The sequence below is a fragment of the Apteryx rowi genome, unplaced genomic scaffold (assembly GCF_003343035.1).
Source record: "Apteryx rowi isolate R43461 unplaced genomic scaffold, aptRow1 scaffold_77, whole genome shotgun sequence".
Lineage (NCBI taxonomy): Eukaryota > Metazoa > Chordata > Aves > Apterygiformes > Apterygidae > Apteryx > Apteryx rowi.
In genome coordinates, this window is record NW_020451060.1 from 880,380 (window position 1) to 908,153 (window position 27,774).

The following is a 27,774-nucleotide window of genomic DNA, read 5'->3' on the forward strand; positions in this document are numbered from 1 at the left end:
GGGGCGTGGGCTCCGCCCGGCCTGTCGGCGGCGGCCGCGCGCCCTCCGCGGTGCCGTGCCCGGGGCCCACTCCCGTCCGTTAAATAGCGCGCGGTGAGCTGTGGGGCCGTTGGCCAGGGCCTGGGGGGGCGTGTGCGCCCCGGCCTTGCTGGGGGTCGGGGCAGCGCTGGGAAACGGCGGCAGGCGGTCTGCGAGGAGAGGAAGCCCGAGGGGGGCTGCCTTTGCCGGCTCGCATTTTAATAAAATAAAGCGTGATCATTGCTCTTCTTTAACTGGCTTTCCACATATGTCCTCATCCCAGCCCGTTGAGACTGCCGGTTTCTGTGGTCATTTGAGAACTAGTGAAGTATTGACATGAGCAGAGGGGTAACTGAATATTACTTATGGAGAGGAACTTCTAGACAAGTTGTCCAAAATCTGTTTGTTTTGGCCCCCCTCTTTTTTATTAATTTTTCTATGCTTGGAAGGTCTAATGTAGGCCTTTATTTAAAGCTTCAACATTTTCTTTGATTAGGCTGTTTAAAGTCCTCAGGCCTCATTAATAGAGTCTCTTCCAGGATCTCCAACAAAATATGATGAGAGTTGGCTTTGCTTATATCTCAAATTCAGATTAAGTGACAAAATGCAAAATTCTTTCAGGGCTGCTTCACCTGTCATGAAGTTGTGAAAGCACAAAATCAGTTGGAAATGATTACTCAGTGCAATTAGTTTAAAAATTATATTCCAGGCTGAAATTACTTAATATTGCTGTGGTAATCTAGATACTACTTTCAGCTGAAGAAGTCAGAGGAAATACATACATTTTCACAAATTTGTTTTGATACACTTTGTGTGCAGAACAAACCTGTGTGTGGTCAGTTTTACAGTTCCCACTTTTTAGTGCCTTTCACACAGCAGTGGGAGGAGATGCATATTTCTACTGGTGTGAGACATCAAAAAATTAAATCGTGATACTTCTCTTGTAAAGAGGATTTTTTGAGGTTATTTTCTGTTTTATTTCCATGTGGACTGTGCACATTTTCTTATGGCTGTCTACTTCTAAAGTTTTGCTGTCCTTAGCTTTTGAGGACTTAAAACCTATAAGCTAGTTGAGGGGAAAACTGTGAATAAGAAAACAATTTTTTGTAAGAATTTTTAGGAATAAGTTTTTTGGGGATGTTTGTACTTAACAGTAGCTGTTTAAATGAAATCAAATTAGTTTGTTTCCATTTTTCCCCCAATGATTAAAAAAAAATACACATTTATTCCTATGAAGCATTTTCTTTAACTTGTTCATAATGTGCAATGTCTCTGATACAAATTTAAAGGTGCAGTATAATGGTTATGAAAGCTTCGGTAGAAGATGATGATTCAGGATGGGAACTCGGTATACCTGACAAGATGGAAAAGAGTAATACAAGCTGGATAGATATAACCCAGGATTTTGAAGAGGCTTGTAGAGGTGAGTTGTACTACTTGCATTTTGAGAAAATTAGAGTTATTTGGAGGACTGAGCAGAGATGCTGCTTCCTCTTCCAGATTATATAAATACCCTATCTTAAATTGTGTTGTTTTTGTTTTTCTTGTGCTTTTTCCATTCTGTTTTTCTTTTCTTTGCAAAGGTTTCTGCCCTTCTCTTCTCCTAAATAGAAACCTCATTCATCCATGCCGAATCAGCAGTCTACTTTTTCTGTAACTTTTTTGGATCTGTAGGACTCAATGCTTTGTTCATTTAATTGGTCAGTGCATCATTTTTCATCTTTGAAGCAAACCTGAGCTTCAGATGTGATATGCATCCAAGTCACTGGGAACCAGTTACTTTCCTTTAAACAGTGCCTTTACTAACCAATGTTGTTATTAGTTATTACTTAGTGTTAGTTTATTCTGGCAGTCACTTTATTTTTTTAAATGATTTTTATGATGATATTTGGGAAAAAATAGATATAAAACTGCAAGTTACCACACACAGTAAGTTATACAATAAACACAATTTCTTATACCACTGAGGGATTCGCTTATATTAGTGATTTATGGTTTGTACACCCTTGACATATGTCTAAAGACTCCATGAAAAACAATGAGGAAAAGCAAGCTTTTCAATAAACATCTCCCCTGGAAAAAAAGTAGATGTCTGCATAAAAGAGCCTGAAAACTGCTGTCCTCTGTTCTAGACTATTCAGATGCTACTGTGTGGTAATTTTAAATTTCATCTGCTGGAATAAAGGAGAGGGCAGAGGAAAGACTGTGAAGAATTTGTTTTTTTAGTCTTTCAGTTTTGAAAGTGCTTTATGAAAAAGCAAATAAAGGTGGAGTAGAAATGCCTGGCCTGCTTCCCATGTCTTGTGCTCTTCTTCTCACGTAAGACAGTTTGGTGAGCAATATGACTTATCTTGGAAAAGTTGTTTTAGAAGGATGGTGGTAATTATTTATCCTGTTCTCTTCTTTTGTAGAACTGAAGTTAGGAGAACTCCTTCATGACAAGCTGTAAGTATGCTATTGGGATAGTTCTGTTTTTTAGATAGGATTAGTGCATATGTACTAATGCTCGCTAATGAACAAGTCATGGAGTACCAGCTAAGCTTTTTTTTAAACATCTACTTTAAATAAAATAGCTAAAATGACATAATTCAGAATAACATTCATCTTTAGCAGTAGATATATGATGCAGCTGTATGAACGCTGAACATTTTTTGTAGTGCCAGTATAACATTGCGTTTTCAATTAGTGGTTTCAATACAAACATTAGAATTTTGTAGTATATTTAACCATCAGTTGTATTAAAACTCAAGAACCTGCTGAACTATTTTACACAGACATACTTTTACACGAAAAAGGCGAGAAACACTCCAAGCTTTTCATTCAATTGCCTTAAATGTCTCTAGCAAGTTTAGAATAAACAGTCCACGTAGTTTAACCTAACTCTAAAATGTCATGCCAAAATAGAAGCTGAATGCTCTACAGGTTAAGAAAAAGTCTACTTAAAAAAGCATGTGTTTTGTTTTGCAGAATTTATTAAAATATAAAGTGAGATTAAAATATTTTAAAGAAAAAGGAACTTGTTTAGCTATGTGGCTGTGTTGACCTGCAAAAGAAAAAAGGTGCAGAATTAAAACTAATAGCTCAGAAAACAGAACCATATCATTAAATGCAAGCTTGCTTAAAAACATTTGTGTGAGGATGTGACCAAGTACTTCACTCAGTAGAATCAAATATGTATCAATTGAATATGTATCAAAGATACAATTTCATACATAAGTGCCTTTCCCAATAAAGATACTTTAAAGAATTAGAATGTGCATTTTGCAGTAACCTTTTTATGTAGTAAAGGCTTGTGCAACAGATTTGTTGAGTATCACATATGCCATAAGAGAGGCTGTATCCCTTTTTTTGCAGGCCTGCCTTCATTGGAAAAATTTCATTCTGCAAAATTTTATATGCTTTCTGGCTACAGTAGAATGTATTTTTGCATGTTGTTTTTTTCTGTGTTGATTTTCTTAATCTGCTCATTTTAAATAAAGTTGATGTGTTTGATATGTATTATTATTAGTTGTGTAATGTGTATGTTATCATTAGTTTGTGGGGAACGTATCTTTCTCATTTTTTTGGGTATAATATAATAAAGAACAGCTTGTTCAGTTAATATCAGTTTATCATGTTACATAATGCCAGGTTTCTGAAAAGATGCTATGTTTTGTGAGGTATATAAACACAAACACTTGCAGATTTAGTAATGGCATATTTGGCTGAGGAACATTCTTTGGGTAAGAAAAGGCCTAAAATTAAGAGAAAATTCTTAGCCTTTTCTTACCCAAAGAATGTTCCATCATATGTTCTTCTACATTGGTATATGAACATTGTTTTGTTAAAAAAAAAAAAAAAAAAATTAATTTGGAACTCTTTTGCATTGGTGTCTTTAGCTTTGGTCTTTTTGAAGCCATGTCTGCAATTGAAATGATGGATCCCAAGATGGATGCTGGTATGATTGGAAACCAAGTTAATAGAAAGGTTCTTAACTTTGAGCAGGCTATCAAGGTTCGTGTGATTTTTTCCCATTTTTGCCTTTTCACTGTCTGTAAACATGTATAGTTTAATCAAATTGTAGTTAAACACAATTCGGCATAATGAATGTTTTCAATCTTTACATAAACTGTTTTTTCCCTTTTTGTTTTCGATAGCTAGGAAATGCTTGAGATATTTTCCTTCTTTGTAACCTACTTCATCACTAACTCTCCCAATGAAAAGTACTGTAAATTTGTTAAGTATTAATACCATAAATAAATCCATTTCAGAAATGGTGCTATAAGTCCTTCCAGGCTTCCCTAAAATGTGTCTTTTATATGAAGATGTATTGGTTAACCCTTCTTTCAGCTGAAGGGAAACTAGCTTCTGTACAAAAGCTGTAAATTAACTGTTTTTAATGTGATTATCAGTTCATTAGCATTGAACAGAAGCCAGCTAATTTAACAAAAGTTATAAGGTAACCATTGATGGTAATGATTGATTTCTGATGCATGCTCCAAATGAACTGGTGAATGGAAGTTGACAGACTCTCCATCTGTTACTTTGGAAAAAATAATACACTCAGAGAGAAAAATCTTTTTTACAGTGATACTTTGAATGGATTAGAAGAGAAGCCGTTCTAAAATAATAGCCTTTTAATTCTTGATGCAGTTTTGCATACATTGAACAAATAAAATGAAAGTAGTAGGGTTTTAAACTTTTATAGGCTACTTGTAAATCAAAAATTTCATTCTAGTTTTCCCTCTGAATAGCTCTATGTTTTGGTCAATGTCTTTACATGTTCAACATTATGATGCAAAAGCAAACTTTTTCAGAATTGTTGAGACAAATTATAAAGCTGATCAGTCAAGTTAGTGGAATACAAATAATCTGAAGTCTTAATCAAATTGTAACTTCTTTTTTTTACTATACAAAATATTTTGCATTTTGCCTGTTGTCTCACATATTCTATTGTCTTTTTTTTTTCCTTTTCTAAGGATGGGACCATTAAAATAAAGGATCTGACTTCACCTGAGTTGATAGGGATAATGGATACATGTTTTTGTTGTTTGGTAAGAATTTCACTTCTCTTAATGTTTAATGTTTATGCTTTCAAAAAGTAATCCCTTAACCCAGTAAAAAATACATTAAAAAAAATCAAAACTCAAGAAAAATGATCCATTGAGCAGAAAAAATGTACTTCATTTTGTAACTTGCATTTAGTGGATATTATTATCTAAATTGTCACTTACTTTTTTTTTTTCCTATGTATGTGTCTTAATTCCCTCCATAAATGATACAGAATATTTTCAGATGCTGTTTAAAATGACTTCAATAAAATTACCTCAATTTGTAAAACAATATTTCAAATTAGTTTAGTTTATTCACAAAAAGCCATATAAAGGTCAGTCTATTCGATATGGTGTAATACAATTCCTCTGACTTTTTGAAGAAACTTTGGTCATGTTGGAAATTTGATCCTACTGTGTTTCATGATATTTCAAGATAGAAATTGTGTTTTAAATTGCTCTGTGGTTTATAACAGCATGAAAGTAATAGAGTGGATTGTGACAAAGAAATTATGAAATGTAGAAAAGAATATGCAGATTACCACTGAATTGTTTCATACTCACATTTTTGATTCCTTATTTGTGTAGAGGAAGGTTACAAACCTAATGATCTGATAGCTTAATATCATGTCTAAGCCACAAAGATCAGAGCTASTGACTGAACTTTGTGCAGGAGGTTTACCCAACACCAGGATTTGATAGAGTTTAGGGTTTAGTAACTTACTGCCTTCCACAGCCAGCAAATGGAGAAAGGTTAAAGGGCAAGAGATGCTCTCTGGTCCTTTTTGCCAGATGGAAGGTTGCCATGATATGGACTTCCTCAAAGACTCACTGAAGCAGGGTAAGATAGAAGAAGAATGGGGCTATAAAAATGCGTGTTTGTCTCTCAAAAGTAAAGCATTTAATTTTCTTTTCCCTAGATAACATGGTTAGAGGGTCATTCCTTGGCACAGACAGTATTCACTTGCCTTTATATTCATAATCCAGACTTCATAGAAGATCCTGCTATGAAGGCTTTTGCTCTGGGGATCCTAAAAATCTGTGATATTGCCAGAGAAAAAGTTAACAAAGCAGCTGTTTTTGAGGAGGTATGTTTCAGTATATCCTAAGGTTAAATATGCAGCACTGTATGCAGGCTCGTTAGTACAAATAAAAAAGGAGTATTAGAGAAATTTAATACTGTTTGACTGGAGGGTAATATAGGAAAAACAGTTCATCCTTCTACACGAGCTATTAAACTGAATATCTCTTTAAAATGCATTTTTATTCAATAAAGATGTTACATGCTCTTTTCTGTATTTTACGTGGATATTTGAGCCACTTAAATATTCTAATTGAGAAACAGCACAAATCTTGTTGCTAATAACTTGAGATTGTTTTTTTTGTTGTTGTTGTTTAATTTTGGATTTTCTGGTTCAGATAAGCATGATTGTCTTTTGTCTAAAATGTTCTTCTAGCAGTGCGATGATAGTTTAGTTTTGTACCCTGTGACCTTGGACAAGTCACTTCTTACTGACTATATCTAAAATTGGTTAAATAGTACTTTCCATCTGTAGTTCTTGAAACATTTTGATAGGACAATGCTAGATACGAATTATGATACAACTGTTGAAGGGCATACTGGCGTTAAGGATGTATGCAGAAAATAGTTACCCCAAACTGGATTAATGTAGGACAGTCACCCAAACAATGGGTGTGTTCAGTGATGCAGAATATAAAACTGAACTTCTGTTTTATGCTTGGTGTAGTTTTTTAAAAAAACAACCCTTAAAACTGTAATTATTATTTTCTATATTGCATTAAAACTCTCTTCTTCAATTTTTATTTTTTAGGAAGACTTTCAGTCGATGACTTATGGATTTAAAATGGCTAACAGTGTGACAGATCTTAGAGTTACAGGTACAATTTGTGCTTTGTATGTTTCTGTCTGTTAGTGTGTTTCTCTTTTGAGCATATCAGTTACTTTCAGCCAAATCTGATGACTCAGTAGGAATCTCAGATGTTATGTTTTCTATTAATCTTATGAAATTTGATGGCTTGATTAAAAAAAAAAAAAATTATTTTTCCTTGAAGAAAAAGTTTGTTTTTTACATTTTGTTTTGTTCTTGTTTCTCTCTCTCTCTCTCTCTTTTTTTTTTTAATATGCCTGAGAAACAGAATAGAGACTTTTAAGATGTGCCAGCCAGAAGGTCTGTGTTTTTCCTTGCTAGGCATGGCATAATCGAGGACAGAGATACAACACATTGGAAAGTGGACTTCTTGAATTCTGCTTGTCATAGAACTACTTGTGATCTAAACAAAGGAAAAAGCGATCCAGTGTTTCTAAAGCGATGAATGAAAAAGCTGGATGTGAAGATATTAGCCTTCATATGTACTATTTTTGATAGTATTGAGGCTTTCCATTGACTTATTTTTAGAGAATTATTAGAACGTTTTTGCTTTGGGTCAGCCAGTCCATACTCTGATATACTTATTGTTGCAAAAAAATCCCAAACATCTGAGGACAATATTTGTATTGTCTACTCTTTAGCTAATGGGTGTTTAAAGCACTTCAAAACTTAATTTAACCCTCAACTTTTTTCCACTAAGTGGTGTAGGTGTATCTAGGAATAACTTTCATCTTTTAATTGTATTGTAACTTTTTCAGGTATGCTAAAAGATGTAGAAGATGACATGCAAAGAAGAGTGAAGGTATTTCTGTCACTTTTGCCTAGCCCCTTATATCTGAAGTTTGTCTAAAATAGAGTTGTTGGGTTTTGGGGGGTTTTTTTTGATTGGCTGAGTAAATTATTCACTATGAAGAATGCAGGATTTTTGTGTCAGTAAATAATGTTTTTTGAAGAATTTTTATAATGATTCGTGTAAGATGCTTGTAGTCTGCCTTCTAGCTAATGATGTTGATCTCTTCAGAGTTTTCTGAATGGGTTAATAGTTGCTTCATTAGTGGTGGGATGGAATGATGTAGTAGTAGACAGCACTGGGTTGGGACACAGAAAGCATATGATTAATTTCTGGCTCTTATGCAAGCATATCCTTTGATGCTAAAGAAGTTATTTAACCTTCCTTTGCCACAGTTTACAGTATAAAATGTTCATATCATTTCCTTGCCTATTTGCAGAGTGGACTGGGTTAGATTTCATTGCTGTATGAAAGTTTTAAATCATTCAGGTACCTAGATCATATATTAAGAGGCTTTGAACATGAGGACTGATTTTTAGGGATATTTAATAGATGGATGTTTTGGAGAGGGGAAAAAGTTTTTACCAGTGGCTTTCGTTTTGCAATAATTAGTGAGTTGTTTCTAATTCCCTTACTTTTTTAGAGCACTCGAAGTCGACAAGGAGAAGAGAGAGATCCAGAAGTTGAACTTGAAGTAATGAACCCTTTGCAGTATTTTTTTCTAGATTGCATGAATTAGTACATCATTACTTTACTTGAATTTGTATGTCACTACATCTCCCTGCTTTGAGAAATGAGTGTGTCACCAATAGAGGGCTGTCACCATTGCAGCCATATCTGAGCTGCTCTACACTTCATAGCTCTGAGCATAGCCTGGGCTAGTAGATTGGCCTTTATGTGCTGAAGGGTCAGGAGTTCTGGATCTGTGGCAGGACAGTGATGCTGTTGCAGTGCTGCTATTCATTAGCAAAGCAGAAGGTCTTAACTATCCTGTCCTTTCTTCCCTCAGTTCCTTAGCAGCAGCTTTTACTGCTGCTGGTAGCCTCTCTGTCCTGGGAGAAAGTAGAAGGAGAAGGTGGAAGCAGTGTAGCTTTTTCCAGAAACAGTGGGAATCGTTGACTTAGAAGAGCATGGGTTTCTTTTCCTAATAATGTATTTTCCTCAGAAATAAGTTTTAATATAGATCTTTAGCAAAAAACCCCCCCAAACTTTTAATAAGTGTCAGGGTTTAATGAGTATTTTGTACTAATTTGCAGTGTTTTTTTGTTTTTTTTATTATAGCATCAACAGTGTTTGGCAGTGTTCAGCAGAGTCAAGTTTACCCGGGTACTACTGACTGTTCTTATAGCATTTACCAAAAAAGAGGTATATTCATTTGATGTTTGTCCTCACACGATGATTCTGTAATGTATGTATTTTTCATTTTCTAAGGTAAAATAATTATTCTGTAGATTTGAATTGATGTTGCTGTAGGTAAAGGGCTGGGTAAAGTCTTATAATAGCTGCTGTTCAGTTTTCTTTCATTTTTTAAGACAGCACAGGGAAGGACAGTGGATGACATTAGTATGGCCTTGCAGAGAAGCACCTTATAGACTGTACAACATTTAAATTTTTACCGAGTTATGGATCACTCTTTTCATACACACAAGCAAAACTTTTCTTTCTCAAGTTCAGTCTCTTTTTGCTGAATTACCTGATATTGACCAATGCTTCCCACATCTCTAGGGAATCTTTAGCTCTTTTCATGTGGGTATCAAATTTGTATCCAGATGTCATTGGGCTGAAAAGAGGAATATAACAGCTCTACATGTAATTTACCAGCTCTTTTGAATATGAAATTTCTGCAAATGTTGAAGGTGCAGGGAACTGCTCATTTCAGGGCAGAAAAGTAGAATCCCATTGGTTGGATGAGACAAACTTTCTGTTTAATTGTTTTTCTTCTTTTATACAAGGGCAAATAATTGCCTCTTGCTTATTGTTCTATTTCCATTTTTATAAAGAAACAAGTTTCTTGTTTGCTGGCTTGAAGTTCCTCACTCCCATGTACTTTGGTGTTGGAGCAGCTGTGTATTGAACAGTTTAACAGACCTTGATTAGAATGCAAGTCCGGTCCAAACATCATTTGGAGAAATCAGTGTTGAAGGAAAAAAGATCGAGTACTTAAGAACAATTGCGTTTGGAGTGTAACCATTTGTAGCACAAATAATTTAGTCTTTGTCAAACTGATATGGAAGTGAGCTACATTGATCTATGACAAAATTCTGTCTGTATTAACTGCTATGAATTAATGATCTGTACAAAATCAGATTATCTTAATTTAGCTAGTCTGATTACTTACAGTGTAAGTTATTTACTTCATGGATGACTCTGATTTGATTTAGATCCTCTTAGCAGCCTATCCTTGTAGTAGATCTGTGAGATATTATAGTAGGTGGATACATATTATGCAGAGTTCCTTATTAAGTGCAGCTGACTGGTCTGGTTCAGCTTTTATTGGATCTTCAGGGGTTTTTAAACCTCTCTTTTCTTAAACTCATCATGTTTCAGTCTTACCTTTGATATTAAATATTTAAAGTTCTGTCAGAGACTACTAATCCTGTATTTTTGAAACAGGATTTTTATTTTTGCAGAAAACAAGTTTAAACAGTACCTGGTTATGCTGACAGAATGGGGTTCAAATGCTGTCAGAAAATTCAATATGTCAGCAGATAATGATCTCTTAATAAAGATTTCTAGTTGACATCTGGGATTTTCTAATCCTTTGTAGTGACCTGGTACCACTTGATAGCATGTATTCCATCTATATTATCAAGAATTCTGCATTTTCTAGTGATGGGAGGGTTTTTTCTGTTTAGGGTGCTTCATTTGGCAGAAGTGTATTTTTTTTCTTTTTTAACCCTGCAGAGTCAAAAGTAGAGAACTTGTACATAGTATACACTAGATTTTCAGTTGTAATTACTGTTACAGGTTATCTAATTTCCAAAAATATTATGTTGTAAATGTATCAATATATGAAATATAAAGAACACTTTTATGTAAAAACAAAAATCTGGTTGTTCAAAACTGGTTGAATACAGACAATAGAATGCTGATATGATGCTTTTTTTGAAATTAAAATGAGTTCTGTAGTCAAGATGTGTTTGTTCATAAAATACATGAATAGCTGTTCTCTGCCTTTCAGACGAGTGCAGTTGCAGAAGCTCAGAAACTAATGACTCAAGCAGCTGACCTGCTTTCTGCTATTCACAATTCATTACATCATGGTATCCAGGCACAAAATGATACCACTAAAGGAGGTAAGTATCAGATTTTCTTTTTTTTTTCCTTTCTTAAATATACTTTTTTGATAAACTTAAAGTGTATTTTAAAAATCACTATATGTTTTGAACTAGTAATACTTTTTATGCAAGCTGTTAAAAAATGTACATTGTTTGATCTTAACTTAATTCCTCTGAAAGCTGGTTCTCCTGAAAGCAATATTGTTGCTTCAAAGTCAGAGTTAATGTTGAACTTCTGATTAAGTGCATTGCACTCCAAATCAGTGTGTACACAGTTAGAAAAAATAAGTACCACCTCACTGTCTGTAGTCTTTGCTGAGATTTTTCCGTAGTCATTATTATCTCAGCTGAGTAATTAATGTGATCAGAAATTAACTGTCAGTTAAAAAGAAGGTTTTTCTTTCAGTTTTGGGAATGCTTACCTGCATCGCTTATTTTGGCCAAATGAGTGACTTTATTGTACTTGTAAGTGTTAAGTGAGTTCCACAGCTTATATGCGGGTTCTCTTTCTCTCTCTCTCTCTCTCTCTCTTTCTCTCCCTCTCTCTCTTTTTTTTTTTCTTCAGATCATCCTATTATGATGGGCTTTGAGCCCCTTGTTAATCAAAGATTGCTGCCTCCAACTTTCCCTCGATATGCAAAAATAATTAAAAGGGAAGAAATGGTCAATTATTTTTCCAAACTAATAGATCGGATAAAAACTGTATGTGAAGTAGTCAACTTAACTAATTTGCACTGCATACTGGTAAGCATGAATCTTTCTCATTTAAAGTCAAACATCAGATCTTAAAAACTGACTTTTGAAAAGAGTCATTTCAAATATACACACTATTGCTCACTGGAGGGAAACTGATCTGTCTATATAAATCTTTTCATATTTCCCATTGTTGTGTGCAGTTTCAAAATTTGATGTCTTTTCTAATACTTCGTATTTCTTTCTTTTTGACAAAGACCTTTTCCCCTCTCAAACATCCCATTTTTCCCATAACCTGTTAGATAATAATAATGTATGTCAGTGGCAGAGCACAAGTGAGTTAATTTCCTTACAATTCTTTTTCGCCTGGCTGAAGAGCTGCATCTGTAGTAGCAGGGCATAAGTCCTTGCTATATTCCTCATTTTTCAGATTCAGTAAAGTGTTCTACATATGTGTCAATAATACAAGAGAGCACTTAACACATGTTTGTTTGAGCATGTTATTCCCTGAAGAGAGATAAAGTTCAGAACTTGCTTATGTTCTTCCCTGACTAAGGGATGCTACCCTCAGTTAGGGCCTACATTTATTAGAAGAGATTTAAATGTTTGAAATAGGTTTTACAATGTGCATTTTCACTGACTGACAAAAGAGCTATGGTTACATCAGGTGAAGTTCCAAGAGCAAGCAAAAATCTTTTATTTTTAACATATTTTGTTACATTAATAAAGTCAGTGTCTGCATGAGACATTTTGTGCTGATTGATGCAGTTTTATGTGCCTGATTCAGTCTTGCTGTGACCTTAGTGGTTTCACAGTATCTCTTTTCTGTATTAGCATCGTTCTAATAGTTGCATCTGAAGAAGGAAATTCAGAAACCTGAGGTGCTGTTCAGTAAAGGATAATTACAGAAAAAATAGATTTTAGCTTCATAGTGTGTTTTGTTTTGTTCAAATTACTCATGCTTGTTTTCTTAAAATTTGTACAAGCTATGCTATGGGTATGTCTGTATGTGTTTTGTGTGTATATACATGCATATAAAAAGATACAAATATATGTGCATGTGTGTTTATATGTTTATCTATATTTTTATATATATATATATATAAAAGAAAATTGGTATATTAACCTGACTTGCCTTTTCTTTCCTAAATGTGAATTAGGACTTTTTCTGTGAATTTAGTGAGCAATCACCATGTGTTCTTTCAAGATCTCTGTTACAAGTAAGTCATAATTTGTGTCTTTGGGTGAAATATTTATGCTTTCATTATAAATATACATTCATCCTCTAGTTTCAAATTTTAAACTATTTGCATATTGTTTAATAGTATACAGTTTGTAACATTTTTCTATAGATAGGTATATGGAGCCTTATGAGCTAAATTTTTAAAAAATATTTCAAATACTGTTCTCCAAATCATGTTCATGTATGCTAATTAAATGACAATATTAAACTTGTTTCTCTGCCAAAAACCTGGGCCTGTACAGATGTTTTTATATTGTTCTCCATATGCTGCCTCATTTGGGGCTGGAGTAGTTAATATTTCATCTTCCCTACCTTGACTGAATTTCACATATAGACTCTCTCTTTTGCTTCACCAGTAATGATGGTGAGGGCAGAACTGAATACTTTACTGCTCACTGCCTTGCTTACCTTGAAACTATATAATGTATTCCTTAATTCAGAGTGAAACACTTTCTTATAGGAGGTTTTGATTTCAATAGGGTGTCCCTGGAGGTCAGAACTTTTTTTCCCTTTGATCCTGATTAGAACATGTATAGAGCTGATGAAAAATAACTATTGGCAAGTAAGGTGTTTTCACAGTGAGCATGCATTCTGACTTTCCACTACATGTGTTTTGTGCAATCCTTACGGGTGTCTGACAGCAGAGCTTTTTTTTTTTTTTCTCCCCCAACTGCTCAAGAATTGTGGAAGAAAGGGGCACTGCACTTGTGGAGGAAAGTGGAATGAGCGTCAAACATGGCCAGTGAAAGCAGCAGTATCTGTAGGGATTAAAAAAAAAGGCCTGTGTTAGTCTCATTCTTTTCAGATCTACCTTTATCTGTCTTCAGGTTAATTTCGTAGCTTATTTTCTGTTAATCTTCAGAAGCATCTGTCTGATTAATCATCTTTGAAGTCCACAAAACAAAATCATTTTGCATGCAGTGACTTATGCAAGTAATAGAGTGTTATGGGAATACCATGCAAATGACTGATCTCAGTATGCCCCTATTTCCAAGTCCACAACTTTGTACCTAGTTGAACAATTTTAATTTTAAAGTGATCTTGTAAGTTTCTGAAACACAAAGGTACTGTAAGAGCTTTCTGTTAGTAATTTATAAAGTATTACTTCTAACACTTATTTCTGAAAACATAATTTCACTTTCAGATGACTTTCCTAGTAGATAACAAAAAGGTGTTTGGTACTCATCTCATGCAAGATATGGTAAAAGATGCTTTAAGATCTTTTGTCAGTCCTCCAGTACTTTCTCCAAAGTAAGTAGAACTTGAGTTGGTTTGCATATGTTTACATATCTGATGAAAATATTTCTATTTACAAAAGCAAGGGCAGACCTTTAAAGAACATACACATTTTCTACTTATTAGTGCTTATGTATGAAGGAGTCAGTTGCTGTTGCTGCACTCCTGTTTCTTTTTGATTTTTGTGTTATATACCCTGGTGACATTTATTTACATATGTATATGTGTGGATATTTCCCTTTTAGGTGTTGTTTATATAATAATCACCAGGCTAAGGACTACATTGACTCCTTTGTGACACATTGTGTTCGGGTAAGTGTTTGTCCCTGTTACAGGACCTTTATGCTTATATGAGTACTTTCAAGATTTGCTTACCTCTGAAAATGGGAGCAGTTTTATTAAAACACCTAACATGAAGGCAAAATTGCAAAACTCGGCTATCTTAAAATTATTACAGTTTTGAAGAAACCAGTATAACTATTCCTGTTTGTGTCCTGTATGAAGTTTCCAGATTTTTCACGAACAAATACCACTTTACGAGAAATCTGCACCCACTACCTCTGTTACAGGATAGTTTTATTTTGCAAAACAAATATATAACGCTAATAAAAGCAAAATTATTTTTACCTTCTCTACATTTCAGAAATTAAAAATAACTTTGAAAATGTTCAGTTACTAAATGCAGCACACTGAAAAATCTAAGAAAATGGATTTAATCATAAGAATTCTCTCTCTTCCCCCAAGCACTGTATTCTGATCAGATTCTTCACAGGATGTTCATGTAATCCCATGCTGACTTGTGTACAGAGAGTTGGACTCTTGAATCACTCTAGAGTTTGCATGTCAGTATGTACTGCCTCAGGAACCAGTCTTCTAATATAGATGTATATATCAGGTGCCTAAACAGACATCATAGTACTCCTTCTGTAGTCTCAAAGTTGTCTTGAAAATGTATAACTATGCTTTGTTTCTTTCAGCCATTTTGTAGTCTGATTCAAATCCATGGACACAATAGAGCTCGTCAGAGAGATAAACTGGGTCACATTCTTGAGGAATTTGCCACTCTCCAGGATGAGGTAATGTCCTAGGCAAGAGGCCAGCAAGCCTTTCTTTCCACATATATTCTTACCACAGTGGAGCATATAGTATTAGTTTCTAGATGAATGAAGCTACTCCTCTGTTTGTCCTTACTGAAATGTTTAGGGCAAGGATTCCTAAAATGCAATCCACGAAGTCTATAGGATGCATCTGAGAATTTTTTGTTACATCTGTTGTACATAAAGGTAGTGCATTTTTGCATTAATTTGGTCCAGTAAATAGATTTTGGGAATCTTGCTGTGGTGTCTGTAATTTCATGGTAATTCCACTGCTTGCACGCTCTCTCTTGTAACTGTGAATCTGGAAGATGTAAGCAGAGAGACATTGATGAACCTTGTTTACAGGACACTTCCAAAAATTCAGACTTACAGCTATGTAAAATATAAGTTGCAAAATTTTGTAAGCTTTAAAAAATACATGTAAAATGAGTAATAACTCTTAAAAATATGTACTCTGCTGATTTTGAAACTTTCTCCAGAATGGGCAATGAAAGGCCACAGTGAAAGGTACATCTCCACTTCCTGGAAATGTATATATATATTTTTTTTAACAGTGAGAAGTAAGAAATAAGAAAATATTTTCCAAGGTGTGCATGCTAAGGAGAACAGTCAAGGAACTTGGAGCTGGCGGGGGAAGAATTTGTGTGTGCTTCAGCTTCTCTTGAGATTTTTTGGCTGAGAGTTTGTTACAGTGCTGCAGCTGAAAGACTTTTTTCATCTTGCAGCAGATTTTACGGGATGATTTGTTCAGGACCACTGATAGTATTCCAAATGTGACAGATTTTGTATCTTCCATACAATTAATTTTTGAGACTGAATATGAGTTCCCAGTATTATAGTTTCTCTGGTGAGCCATAGTGAGATTTTACTTACACAGCTTGTAAGTTTTTCATTGCACCAAGGTTTAGGGGGAAAAAAAAAAAAAAAACATGGCCAAAATAATAAGATATATAACAGCATGTTATGGTTCCTGTTCTAGTACTTGCGTGACTGCTAATGGTCAATAAATGCTCTTTAAAATTAAAGACTTAATAAAACTGATGTTACTGCTGGTCAATAAACTTATCTCCCTGTATTACCACATAGAATATTTTTTACTCTGTTCAGCTGCATTTGCCTCTACTCATGTGAATAAATTTTAATAATGAATTCAGATTTGTGACAGTTCTAGACTATAAAGTCACAGTATCTGAAAAAACTTTTCTGTCTTTTAATCTGGAGCATGAGTGTACTGACCAAATCTGTATTTGAATTCTGTTAACATTTGTATCTGGCAGAACTTGAATGCAGTTTCAGCCATATGTTCTTCCTTTCTTGTCTGTTACTGAATAGTTTGCTTTGCTTTCTTTTTTGGTAGGCAGAGAAAGTAGATGCAGCACTTCATAGTATGCTGTTGAAGCAGGAACCACAAAGGCAACATTTGGCTTGCTTGGGCACCTGGGTCCTTTATCATAACCTTCGTATTATGATACAATATCTTCTGAGTGGCTTTGAATTGGAACTTTACAGTATGCATGAATATTACTACATATATTGGTAAGAGGATGCTTGATTGAAAGTTGTTGGGGGTGGGATGCTCTCACATAGCTTTACTTGCAAATACTTAAAAGAGGACTTCAACTAATATTTTCAATCTCAGACTTGCTCAACATGCTATTTAGTTATCTATTCGTAGAATTAGAGGCAGGAAGAAAGTATATTAGTCTCTTTTCTAGACTTACTGATTAGTGTACTTACTAGTCACTTTTTCTGAAACAGTGATTGGCTCTTTGTTTAGCTTTTTATAACAGTGTCTTCTAATGAAAATGGATAAAAAACATGCTTATTTTGGCAGATGAGGGAAGGCAGAAGGAAAGACAACTTCCTTTATTCTTGTCTGTTTTTGTCCTGCCAAGGCCAATAATCTTGTTGAGGTCTTCAACATTTTTAAAGAGAACTCCAAAGTTGAAGTTGTGACTGTAGTCTGAAAGGTAACTAGGTAAAATAACATCTTATTCCATGAACATATTTGAAGAGGTACCTGCCTTTAGTGAAAATGATTACACTATATGGAATCAAAAGATTTTTTTTCCATATCCTTTCTTCGCATTAAATTATTTTTCATAGTAGATCTGTTGGTCCAAAAGAGAGGTGATGGTTCATCCTTAATTCAGCAGTAAAAATTCAGTGTTGAACCTTTCTATACTGAAGTGCTTTTGTACTTGTTTTCTTTTTGTGAAGCTTCCTATAAACTCTTACTTGGGAAGCTGTCAGCCCTCTTCCTGAGAGGTTAGAACAGCTTAAGTCTTGAATTTCAGTGCATCTCATTCCCTTATGTGTTGAAAGCTTAATTTCACTGGGTTTCAAGTAATGTTTCTACGTTGTTTCATCAGTGGATTAAACATTGAGTGGGAAAATTAATACTCCAGATAGTTGCCAGAAGATGGCAATATTCTGTAATACACTGTTTTTACCTGCCCATATTTCCCCTCACCATTTCAGTAAGATCACTCTTAGTCAGAGCTGTTGACTCAGCTGTTTTTATTTTCTCACTATAAATGAAGAACAAAAAAACCTTTGTTTAAAAGGAAATTTGCAAATGAAACTTTCATCATTATTTCTCAGATTTTTTTTTTCTAAATTATAGCTTCTTATATAGCGTTGTTTCTTCATGAGCTGTAATTTTCCACTCCTTTTTCCCATTCCTTTGGGTTTGAAGTCAGTCTAGAGATTTATATGTCCTACTCAGTAGGAAATCCCTCTTAAAGCATTCTTAAAGATTCCTCTTAAATCTCAAAGAATTGCGTGTATATGTAGTGTTCCTGTGGGCATTTTTATGTGGTAAGTTATGGTTTATTAATGCTTGAAATGCATCCATATTAACCTTGTTTTCCAAAACAGTCATTCATAACAAAACTAGAAGCATAGCATTAAGTTGGTTACCATTTTTAAAGCTTGATTTGCTGGGTGGGAAGGAGAAATTCTAGAAAAAAATTGATCCTTTTATGGGTTTTGAAATAGTAGGAAACTTCGACTTAAGTTAGCAGAAGCCCAAGAAATTTGCATACCTTGAACTATCTAGGGTTGAATGTGTATGGAGTCTTGTTTAAAAAAATAGAATGGGGAATAATCAGTTGATTACAGTCATCATCCATTTTCATCGAAAAAGAGAGATGCCCTAAAAGGTGTCCCATGTCATTAGTTCTTTGAATAAACGACTTGGCATTCAGTGAGGATGTGTACATTATGAATAAGTTTTGCTTTGTAGTATGTAACAGCCACATACTGTTTCTACCATAGGTATCTATCAGAGTTTCTCTATGCCTGGTTGATGTCAACACTGAGCCGTGCTGACAGCTCTCAAATGGCAGAAGAGAGAATAATGGAGGAACAGCAGAAAGGCCGTAGTAGTAAGAAAACAAAGAAAAAGAAAAAAGGTATCTGAGGTGTGGAGTGTAGCTCAGACTTCTTTTTCCCTCATGTAGTTGTTCAGAGTTAAGAAATAATTCTTCAGAGTTAGTAGGATCAGCACTGATGTGGATAGGACAAATATCCTAAAGTTTACGTAGGCTGAAAGTAAAACATCTTAACTAAAAAAGTCTTAGTCTCTGGAGAAGAATTTTTTTGGTTGGCTAGGGGTTATTTTTGCATTTTTTTTAAAATAGGTCTTTCAAAAAACCCCAGACTCATTTATGTTCACACCTCCACCAGTTCTACCGTATGTCAGATACTGTAAGGTGTAATTAACAAGCCCAGAATAAATTTCTTTGAAAATATTGCCTTTTACAGTCTATAACTCCTGTAGAAGGATGGTTTTTCTGACTATAGCTAGATTTCTGAAGTTTCATCATATTTCTGTAATTTCTCTTTGGCTCCAGAAGGTATTTAAGTGTGTTTCTTAATTTTACCATGATGAGTTGCCCTGTTTCAGTTCAGTGGTAGTACTATTGTGCAAAAGACTCCTTTAGATTTCTATTGCTTTCTCTGGTGTTTATCCATGGGTGAAAATGAGAATGTCCTTTCTTGCATCATAGCAGATTGGCTCAGTGAGGTCAGAGCTGTAAGCCTTCGACCAAAAAGACAGCCAAAAACAATGTTTAAATTGCATTTGATACATATTTGCCATGCTTAGGAGACTGCAACGACTGTGATATGTTCGTGTTATCTTATCATTAACATTGCAAATAATGAACACTGTGCAGAAGCTATACTTCTTTCTTTGCTATTCATTCTTCTGTTTGGTGTGTTTATCTGTGTTTTCCTTTCAAGGGGACCCAAACAATTAGATAAGAACAGCTCCAGATCATTTCAGCTACATTCACTTCTCTCTACAAATTCAGAAAATTACTACCATATTCTATACTATCTAAAAAGTTGCCAAATTTGGGGGCATTTAGCACTAGTTTAACACTGGAGGCTAAAGAGGAGCTTAAAGGAAAGTTATTAGGATAAAAATCTTCATTGTTATAATGCTTTAACCTTCTAATCTTAAATGTTAAAAAAATCCCTGAATTAAGCAAAACAAAGGTCTCTCAACCACCAGCTGTAAATTTTAAATTACTGTTTATTGTTGTATGGTGACAAGACATGTTAATACTATTAACTGTCTGGACTGATTTGTTTCATTGTATTCAATGTCATGTTCATATAAATGTTATTAAGTATATTTTAAGCTATTTTGCTTAATCTGGAGCCTGGTGAACTGATGTGCATGCCCATGCTTTTTATGCTTCAGTTTTCTTCCATTATTTCTAGTGATATTTGACACTTTCTGAAAATGTGAAAGAAATGTTTTGCTCTGAAACTATTATGTGTATTTATGTTGAATAAAAAATCTTTTTATATGAAATTTGCAGTTCGCCCTCTCAGTAGAGAGATCACCATGAGCCAAGCATACCAAAATATGTGTGCTGGGATGTACAAGGTAATTTATTTGTGCTTGATGAACAATGGCTTCAAATTTGTTAATAGAAATCAAGCATACATTGCTTGCACTCTGTTCTTATTGGGACTGGAAATGAAATCGAAGTTTATAATATGATATGGTAAATTTTCTACTATTTTTCTCTCCTGTCAATTATAGTTAAATCATAACTTTCATTTTGCTAACAGCAAAATATAACATAAAGTTAACACTTTTTATTATATGCCATCTTTTCCTTTCTCCTCTTATTTAGACGATGATTGCATTTGACATGGATGGTAAAGTAAGAAAACCTAAGTTTGAACTGGATAGTGAACAAGTTCGATATGAGCACAGATTTGCTCCATTCAACAGTGTTATCACACCACCCCCAGTACACTATTTGCAGTTCAAAGTGAGTAATTTTAAATGTGGTACCACTAATTAAAAAAAAAAAAAAAAATCGTGTCCTACCTGTTTTAGACACTGTGGACAGTAAAAAGAGCCCTTAATGCCTCAAAGTTCATATTAAGGTATAAATCAAAATGGCAAGGACTTCTGGCTTTAGTTGTATCTTGGTATATTGTGGGAAAATATATTGCTTTGAATTCCTACTCAAATTAGGCTCTTCAGATGTTTAAAAGTTGGGCTGCTATGGCAGTTTGAGATGCTTGGGTTGGCTTGCATGAAAATAAAGTCTGTTGAAAGTCTACTGACAAACTTTTTGGTTGTGGTTATGTAGCAGAATGTTTTTACCACTGCAGCACACAAACAGGAAAATGAAACAAACATAAAAATAATGTTGAGTGTTAAATCCCAGAAGTGTTTGTTGAAAGGGATCTGTGGAGGTTTGTCTCAGCCAGTTTCCTCTTTGAAATAGCATTGTAGATGAGGTCAGCTATGGCTTTGTCAAGCCGTGTCTGAAAACCTCCAAGGATAGAGGTTCTCCAATCTCTTTGGATAACCTGATGTAGTTACTTTTTTTTTTTTTTTTTTTTAATCCAGTTACTTCATACTCTTTGGATAACCTGATTCAGTGCTGCACCATTTTCCTTTCCTTCTGATGTCCAATCTGAATCTCCCAAAACCACAGTTGGTGCCTGTTCCCCCTTTCCTATATTGTCTGCCATTACCAAAAAGTGTTTGTCTTTTGACAGATTTGTAACTGCCATTCAAGTAGTTGTAGGCTACTATTAGATTACCCATTAGCACCCTTCTTGTCAAACTGAACATGTCCAGGTCCATTAACCTCTCCTTGTGAGTCATGTGAACTAGGCTTCTAGCCATCTCTGTAGCTCTGTAGTTTCTCAGCATACTTCTTGAAATGGTGGCCCAGCACTGGATGCAATTTATCAGGTGTTACAGCACAAGAATTGGTCGAGAACAGGGATAACTTCCTCAATCTGCTGACCATACTCCTGCTAATGTAGTCCCATGTGAGTCTGCCTTATTTGTAATAAGAGCACTCTGTTGGCTTGTTATTCAACTTGTTGTTCACCATAACCCTACTACTCAGCCAATCAGTTATGAGCCTCTACTGATACATGGGATTGTTCTAGCTCAGAAATGTGGACATTGTGTTCTGGTGCAGAAGTGTGGACATTTCCTTGTTTAACTTAGTCAGATTTCTGGTGGCCAGTCTTTGAGATTCTGAGGGTCAGAATCTGAGAATCTGAGGGTCAGAGGGTTTTGTAGCATCAAAATTACATAAAATGAAGTTTTGAAAAATGTCAGTATACTGCTTATTATGAATGTGCCTTGAGTTGATTACCTATCATCATTTTTTTTTTTTCATTCTCTGTTCTTCCCTATAGTTTCACTCCTTATTGTATGGCATTATTAAAGCAAATGAATGGCAAGTTGTTCAAAACAGTGATCATTTTAACCACAGTATCAGATGTTCACTGCATTTTGTGGAGTTATAAAATAATCATTAAACAGTGTGTTGTAGTTGGATATTTTCCATTTTCAATAAATGTTTCTAACTTCACTACTTATTTTTAAAATATTACAGTATTTAGTTGACATAACCTTTTTCTTGAATACAGTAATTTGTTTTAGATTAAGGTGATAAAAATATAATTTGTTGGCAATTGATTTTAATATGTATCTATTTATTTCTGTAACATGCTAGGAAATGTCTGATTTAAATAAGTACAGTCCCCCTCCTCAGTCATCAGATCTCTACATGGCAGCTAGCAAACACTTCCAGCAAGCTAAAATGATTCTTGAGAATATTCCTAATCCAGACCATGAGGTAAGACTGAAATACTGGAAAAAGAAGTAGATGCTAATAATGGAATAAGTGTATTTGTTTTCAACTGGATCTAGTTAAAGAACGACTTATTTAGATGTCCACATTATTCTCTAAATAATTTAAGCTTTTATACAACTGGCAAGTTAGTATACAAAGTTACAATACAAATAGACATTGAAGCCTGATTTTATTCTGTTTAGTTTGAAGTATAAAGTCCAAACTTTTGACTTGTGCTGTATCTAAAAAAGCTTGGGGACTGATGAGTTAAGTGTTGGCAACACCTGCAGTTCAGCCACCAGCTTCCAGTCTGCAAACCAAAAGCCCCATCATTCTTTCCAGTGGTGAGGGGAGAGTTGGGTGCCTTAAAAAGGTAATTTGACAAATCTGCATGTTGAGGAGAAGCCACCTTGATGGGCTTGAGATCCAAAGTGCCTTAAATGTAGTTTGTCAAAAAGCTGAGCAAAGCTGAGTGATTCAAGTAAGGTGGGGACAGAGGAGGGTGATGGCAGCTTAAACAGTGGGGGGTTTGATAACCAAATCTGGGTTGTGCTCACCTCTCCTTGCTGCATATCTTAATCATTAGATAGCAACTTAGTTCCATCTTGAATGGACCTTCTGGATCCATTCTGCAGTTTTACGTCTTTACAGAAAGGGCTATAATTTCAACAAGAGGGTGACCCATCCCACTTAGGAGAACATGTGAATTACCAGGTTACACATATGAGAGGAGAAAAATGTCATCAGGCTGAAAAGGGCATTTGAATCTGGCACTTTTTTCCTGGAACAGTTTTCTCAGCACTTAGGCTTTAAATGTGGATAGAAATTTCTCCTTTGTTCATATTTTAAGAAAAAGCATCTGTGACTGTATTTTGGAGCAGGGAGGAGAACACTGATTCTGTCATGTATGAGCAGGTTAAGAAAAGTTACAGGATTAGAAATTCCTACCTCTTCTCTGGATCTCAGTGGTACTTAAGCAAGAGCTAGCTAGCTGAGGCTAACAGGGTTGTTGGAGGTAGGTCAAGTGTGTCCAGAGCACTTTCAAGCAAAAAGCCATCTGTTTGGTAATTGAGTTGCCCCTTCTCGTAGGGTTTGGATTACAGTCTTGAATGTAGATGCCTAAATCTTTATTCGGACGAGTGCCTCAGAACCTGCCATAGTTTAACATTCTTTGAACATAAGCATGGAAAACAATGGTTTCTACGTCTGTTGAATAAGAAGTGACTATTAAAATGAATATCCCATTTATTCATTATTCCAACTGATATACTTGAAAGTAATCCAAAATGCCTTGGCGTCTGTTAAAATAAACTGATGCTGAAAGAAGACTGCGTTCTTAGCATAGGTAAACATCTGAGTATTATCCTCAAAATAATTTTGAGATCATATGTTTTCCCTTGAAACTTTATTGCTGTTTTCTGTTTAGGTCAATCGAATTCTAAAAGTTGCTAAACCCAATATTGTGGTCATGAAGCTGTTGGCAGGAGGTCATAAAAAAGACTCTAAGGTAAGAAAATGCTAGTTGAATTGGATGTAAAATATAGTAGTATATACAATGTTACCACAAAACTCCTATAGCTGAATTAGCAGATTCAGATCATAATTATTCCAGCTCTTAAAAGAATTGAGGAAGTGACCGAATCCGTTTTTTCCTATATGCACTTTTTTTAAATGTAGATCTTAGGAATTGGAAATAATAATCTGTTTCAGTTTTTAAGTAGAGAAAACTCCTCCTCCTCCTTAAGTGTCTTGGAAAGAAAATTGGAAAGTGTTTGCAGGATGGCATGTACAAACATGGGTAGGTTTCAAGAGCTGGGAGGAGGGAAGTACTCGGTAGCAGTGTATCAGCAGCTTGTTGTAAACCTAACAGGGAGAACAGTGGCCTTGAGGATCTGCAGCTGCCACATGGGTCAGAGGGAGGAGAGGGGTTGCAGACCTCCAGCCTGAGACAGGCAGGGAGGAAGGAAGGAGCACCTTGAATTAAGACAGCACACTAGCACTCTTAAACTTTTTGCCCATCACTAGTGAAGAACTATGTGCAAATACAGACCTGGGTTGGAATATTTTTGGACATGATTTAAAGAACTGGGATTACTTTCTTTTAATCTCTTAACCTTTAAATGTTTTTATCTGTAATATATGTCCCAGTTGGAGTATTAAATTCAGTAGTACCTCAGTGTAATGTTTTAAAACTCTTCCTTCTAGGTTCCTCCAGAATTTGACTTCTCCCCTCACAAATATTTTCCAGTTGTGAAGCTTGTTTGAAAGACAAGATTATTGTTAGGATATGTGAACCATAATCTGTACATCAGATACCAGCTGTGGGATGGAATATATAGTACTGTACTCAGACTAAAAGGGATCTCTGGGATAAAAGTACTGTTGTATGGAATATCTCTAGTCTGCCTTCTTTACATGATCTGAATGACAACTGCTATTTTAAAGTGGTTTGTATAATGTTCTACGGGTGAAATTGATTTTAATCAACTGCATTGTTGAAGAATGTTGTACCTTATTCAATTTTATTACAGATTTAATCATAAATCATTTTTATGAAGTCTGACTGAAAATGGTGTTTAAAATGCAGTAGAGCCTTATGTCTTACAGACAGATGAGTTGGTGAAATTCTGCTTTGAACAAAGACACTTGGAAAAAGTCCAAGTTTCCACTTTCTTTTTTCCTTCCCTTAAATTGCATCAAACTTGCTCATTTTGCAAGCAGAAAGGCTTTTTTTTTTCTTTGGCAAGTCTGCCAAGCTAATACAATCTTTATAGAAATTAAGGCCAAATGAAAACTAGATGGTTTCATTTAGCTCCTATTGCACTTAATTCAATGATTTTGTTTTATGGAAATCAATTGTCTTGAATGGAGATAAATCCTTGAGGACAGCAAGAAATAGAGGATCAGTTGTAGCTTGTCCCTTTGTCTTAATTCTGCATGGTACTGGACAATCTGCACAGCTAACACTAGAATAGGCCTCAGCAACACAGGAATGCAAAACTCTAGGAATGTATTTATTTTAACTACGCTGCAACTTTATTTTAATCCTGGTATACCTTTCTCATTAGCACTTCCTCCTTTGCAGCTGGTTGCATTTCTCAGCTGTTGCATGACCATCAGTCTCTTCATCTGGCTGTGCTACTGCAGTTGGGATCCCACCACCTGCTTTTCTGCAACTGTAGAAGTACCAAATAGGGGGAGCCTAATCCTACCCTTTCCTTCAGTGAAGATGGTTCTTCTTCCTGTCCTTCCAGATCTGAAATAACATAGGGTAGGCTCTTGTGTTGAGCAGTTTGCTACCGCAAGAGGTCAAAATAATATTAAAAACCTGACATGCTCCTTGATGAACAATACTGTCTAGTCTTGCCTGGGACCTTAAACTAAGGTCTCCAGGTCTAACTCTGTTGAAAGGGACAACTCTTTATTTCAGTGCAGAATGGCTTCCTTCACAGTGATAAACTTGTAACTCCCTCTTGATCATGCAGGACAGTTGTTCATGTTTCTCTTAACATGTATTTGCAGCATGGAGCAATACCACTTTAACTTCATCACCTAAGCAGCAGCACTGCTAAAGCAGGAAAGCAATGAAGAAACCCTGAAGTGGAACACCCAACTTGACTGGCAACACCTTGCAGCTTCTCAGAATAAGCAGTAGCACTGCCTGCAAGATGTGCTTTTTCTCCTTTCTCTGCTAGGAGGTTACATAGCATTTTATATGTTTGCTTATCATCTTGATTCATATGCTTGAATGCACTTATCATTGCCATAGGAATAAAAATGCTGGAAAATATAGTTGAAAAGATGGTGAACTGGCAGTAGTGCAGGTCACTGAGAATTCATCTACCTTACCATCCATCTTCTCATGAGCTATCATAATTTTTCCTCTCTTCAGAATCTTGAACTACATGCCAGTGGCTCAAGGACAGCTGTCTGTATTTCTCCAAATGAAAGAGCAAGTGATAGAAAAACTGAATTTCACATCATACTGCATTTAGAGAACTAAAAACCAAAGTGCTCATCTTTCCCATTTTGATTAACAGTGAAAGTAGGTCAACTGTACAAAACAAGGTAATACACAGTAGAGAAGATTATTTTTATTTTAAAATGCTTATCTAAAATGAATTAGGATTTGTTTTTTAAAAAGTGTTAATTTAATCCCAAAATGATTACAGTCAAGAAGCTTTCCCTCCCTCATGCCAGTAAAAACTTTAGTGATAGACAACATTATGTAAACCACAGCTCCAAGTGAATCTCCTGTTTTGTTCAACTAAAAGTCCTTTAATTTTAAAATTCTATATAGTAGAGAAAGAGGCCCCTTGTCTACTAAAATTCTATCACTGAGATTAAATTCCTGTAGCACTTGAAGCCACTGAAAACAAGATTGTATTCTGTTATGCTTTTGAACATTGCTTTTACATAGGCTTTCAGACACCTAGTGTCAAGAGGTAAAACAACTGTGCTTTGTACAAGGGGGTCTTGGTTATGGAGAGGACACCACCTAACTGGCTAGAAAGATCCCAGTAAGGTTTGGATACTGTACAGAAGTATAGCCAACAAAATTTGTTTTAAAAGAAATCTATGGTAATGTATTAATTACCTTAAGGATTTTTTTTTCCCCAAGATTTTACCAGTTTAGAGTTCAGGCCCATTCATTCAACTTGAATAGTGTTTCACTGTACACTTTGTTCTGTTAGAATGTATATGCTTTAACAATCACTATTAAATTTCAGATTTATTTTACCTCAGTTAATAGTATAGATTAAGTCCTAAGTTAATGCCCATTTTACGCTGAATCTGTGTAAACGTTTTGATGTTAAGATGTACCTTGGTTTGCAGAAAATAATTTAAAAGAAAAAAAATTAGCAAAACAAACATCTCATCTTTCTCATCACTTGTCTTTTTTAGAAGAGATGCTCATATCCCTTCCTTAAAAATATGTTTTTCCTGCTTTGTCTGTAGTTTCCTAGCGCAGTTATATCTGGCTTAAAAAGTCAAAAACACAGTAACCAAGATGAACTCAGTAATGGAGGTCAGTGGTTTTCTTAGACCAATTAATTAACGTTAAACATGGCAGTCTGTCAGCGATGAACTGTCTGTGAATTTAGGCATAATAGGTAATGTTTAACTTGAGCCCTATTTTTTACTCTATTACAACTACTACTCTTTTTATATACAAGAGAACCAATCCTCTACTTGTGCACTTAGCCATCTTAAGGTACAGGAGTTGTAAACTAGTACACTAGAAGAATGACACACAGTGATGCATAAATCATCATAAAGCACATTAGAAGAAAGCCATGACAAAGTGATGTTTAAGTGAAATTTTTGGTCGGGAAGTTAGTTAGTCGTGTCTTCTCTCATGCC

General features: G+C 35.1%; 1 protein-coding gene across 5 annotated transcripts in view; it reads left to right on the forward strand.

The window, feature by feature from the left end:
- The window catches only part of NAA35 (N(alpha)-acetyltransferase 35, NatC auxiliary subunit), a 27,635-nt gene extending 351 nt beyond the window's left edge, over nt 1-27,284 (forward strand). For 3 of the 5 annotated variants that reach the window (XM_026088489.1, XM_026088491.1, XM_026088493.1), the window contains exons 2-23: nt 1,308-1,441; nt 2,430-2,463; nt 3,897-4,011; nt 4,977-5,051; nt 5,969-6,136; nt 6,881-6,947; nt 7,696-7,739; nt 8,371-8,421; nt 9,009-9,092; nt 10,909-11,023; nt 11,571-11,749; nt 12,859-12,918; nt 14,086-14,192; nt 14,423-14,489; nt 15,155-15,253; nt 16,632-16,810; nt 18,554-18,690; nt 20,110-20,177; nt 20,431-20,571; nt 22,291-22,413; nt 23,837-23,917; nt 24,616-27,282. In XM_026088489.1, the coding sequence (XP_025944274.1) occupies nt 1,318-1,441; nt 2,430-2,463; nt 3,897-4,011; nt 4,977-5,051; nt 5,969-6,136; nt 6,881-6,947; nt 7,696-7,739; nt 8,371-8,421; nt 9,009-9,092; nt 10,909-11,023; nt 11,571-11,749; nt 12,859-12,918; nt 14,086-14,192; nt 14,423-14,489; nt 15,155-15,253; nt 16,632-16,810; nt 18,554-18,690; nt 20,110-20,177; nt 20,431-20,571; nt 22,291-22,413; nt 23,837-23,917; nt 24,616-24,675 (2,178 nt within the window). In that variant the 5' untranslated portion in view covers nt 1,308-1,317 and the 3' untranslated portion in view covers nt 24,676-27,282. Of the gene's footprint in view, nt 1-15; nt 94-1,307; nt 1,442-2,429; nt 2,464-3,896; nt 4,012-4,976; nt 5,052-5,968; nt 6,137-6,880; nt 6,948-7,695; nt 7,740-8,370; nt 8,422-9,008; nt 9,093-10,908; nt 11,024-11,570; nt 11,750-12,858; nt 12,919-14,085; nt 14,193-14,422; nt 14,490-15,154; nt 15,254-16,631; nt 16,811-18,553; nt 18,691-20,109; nt 20,178-20,430; nt 20,572-22,290; nt 22,414-23,836; nt 23,918-24,615 lie in introns of those variants that run through there. The other 2 variants (XM_026088492.1, XM_026088490.1) reach the window with 2 other exon arrangements.
- Nucleotides 27,285-27,774: the final 490 nt, after the last annotated feature.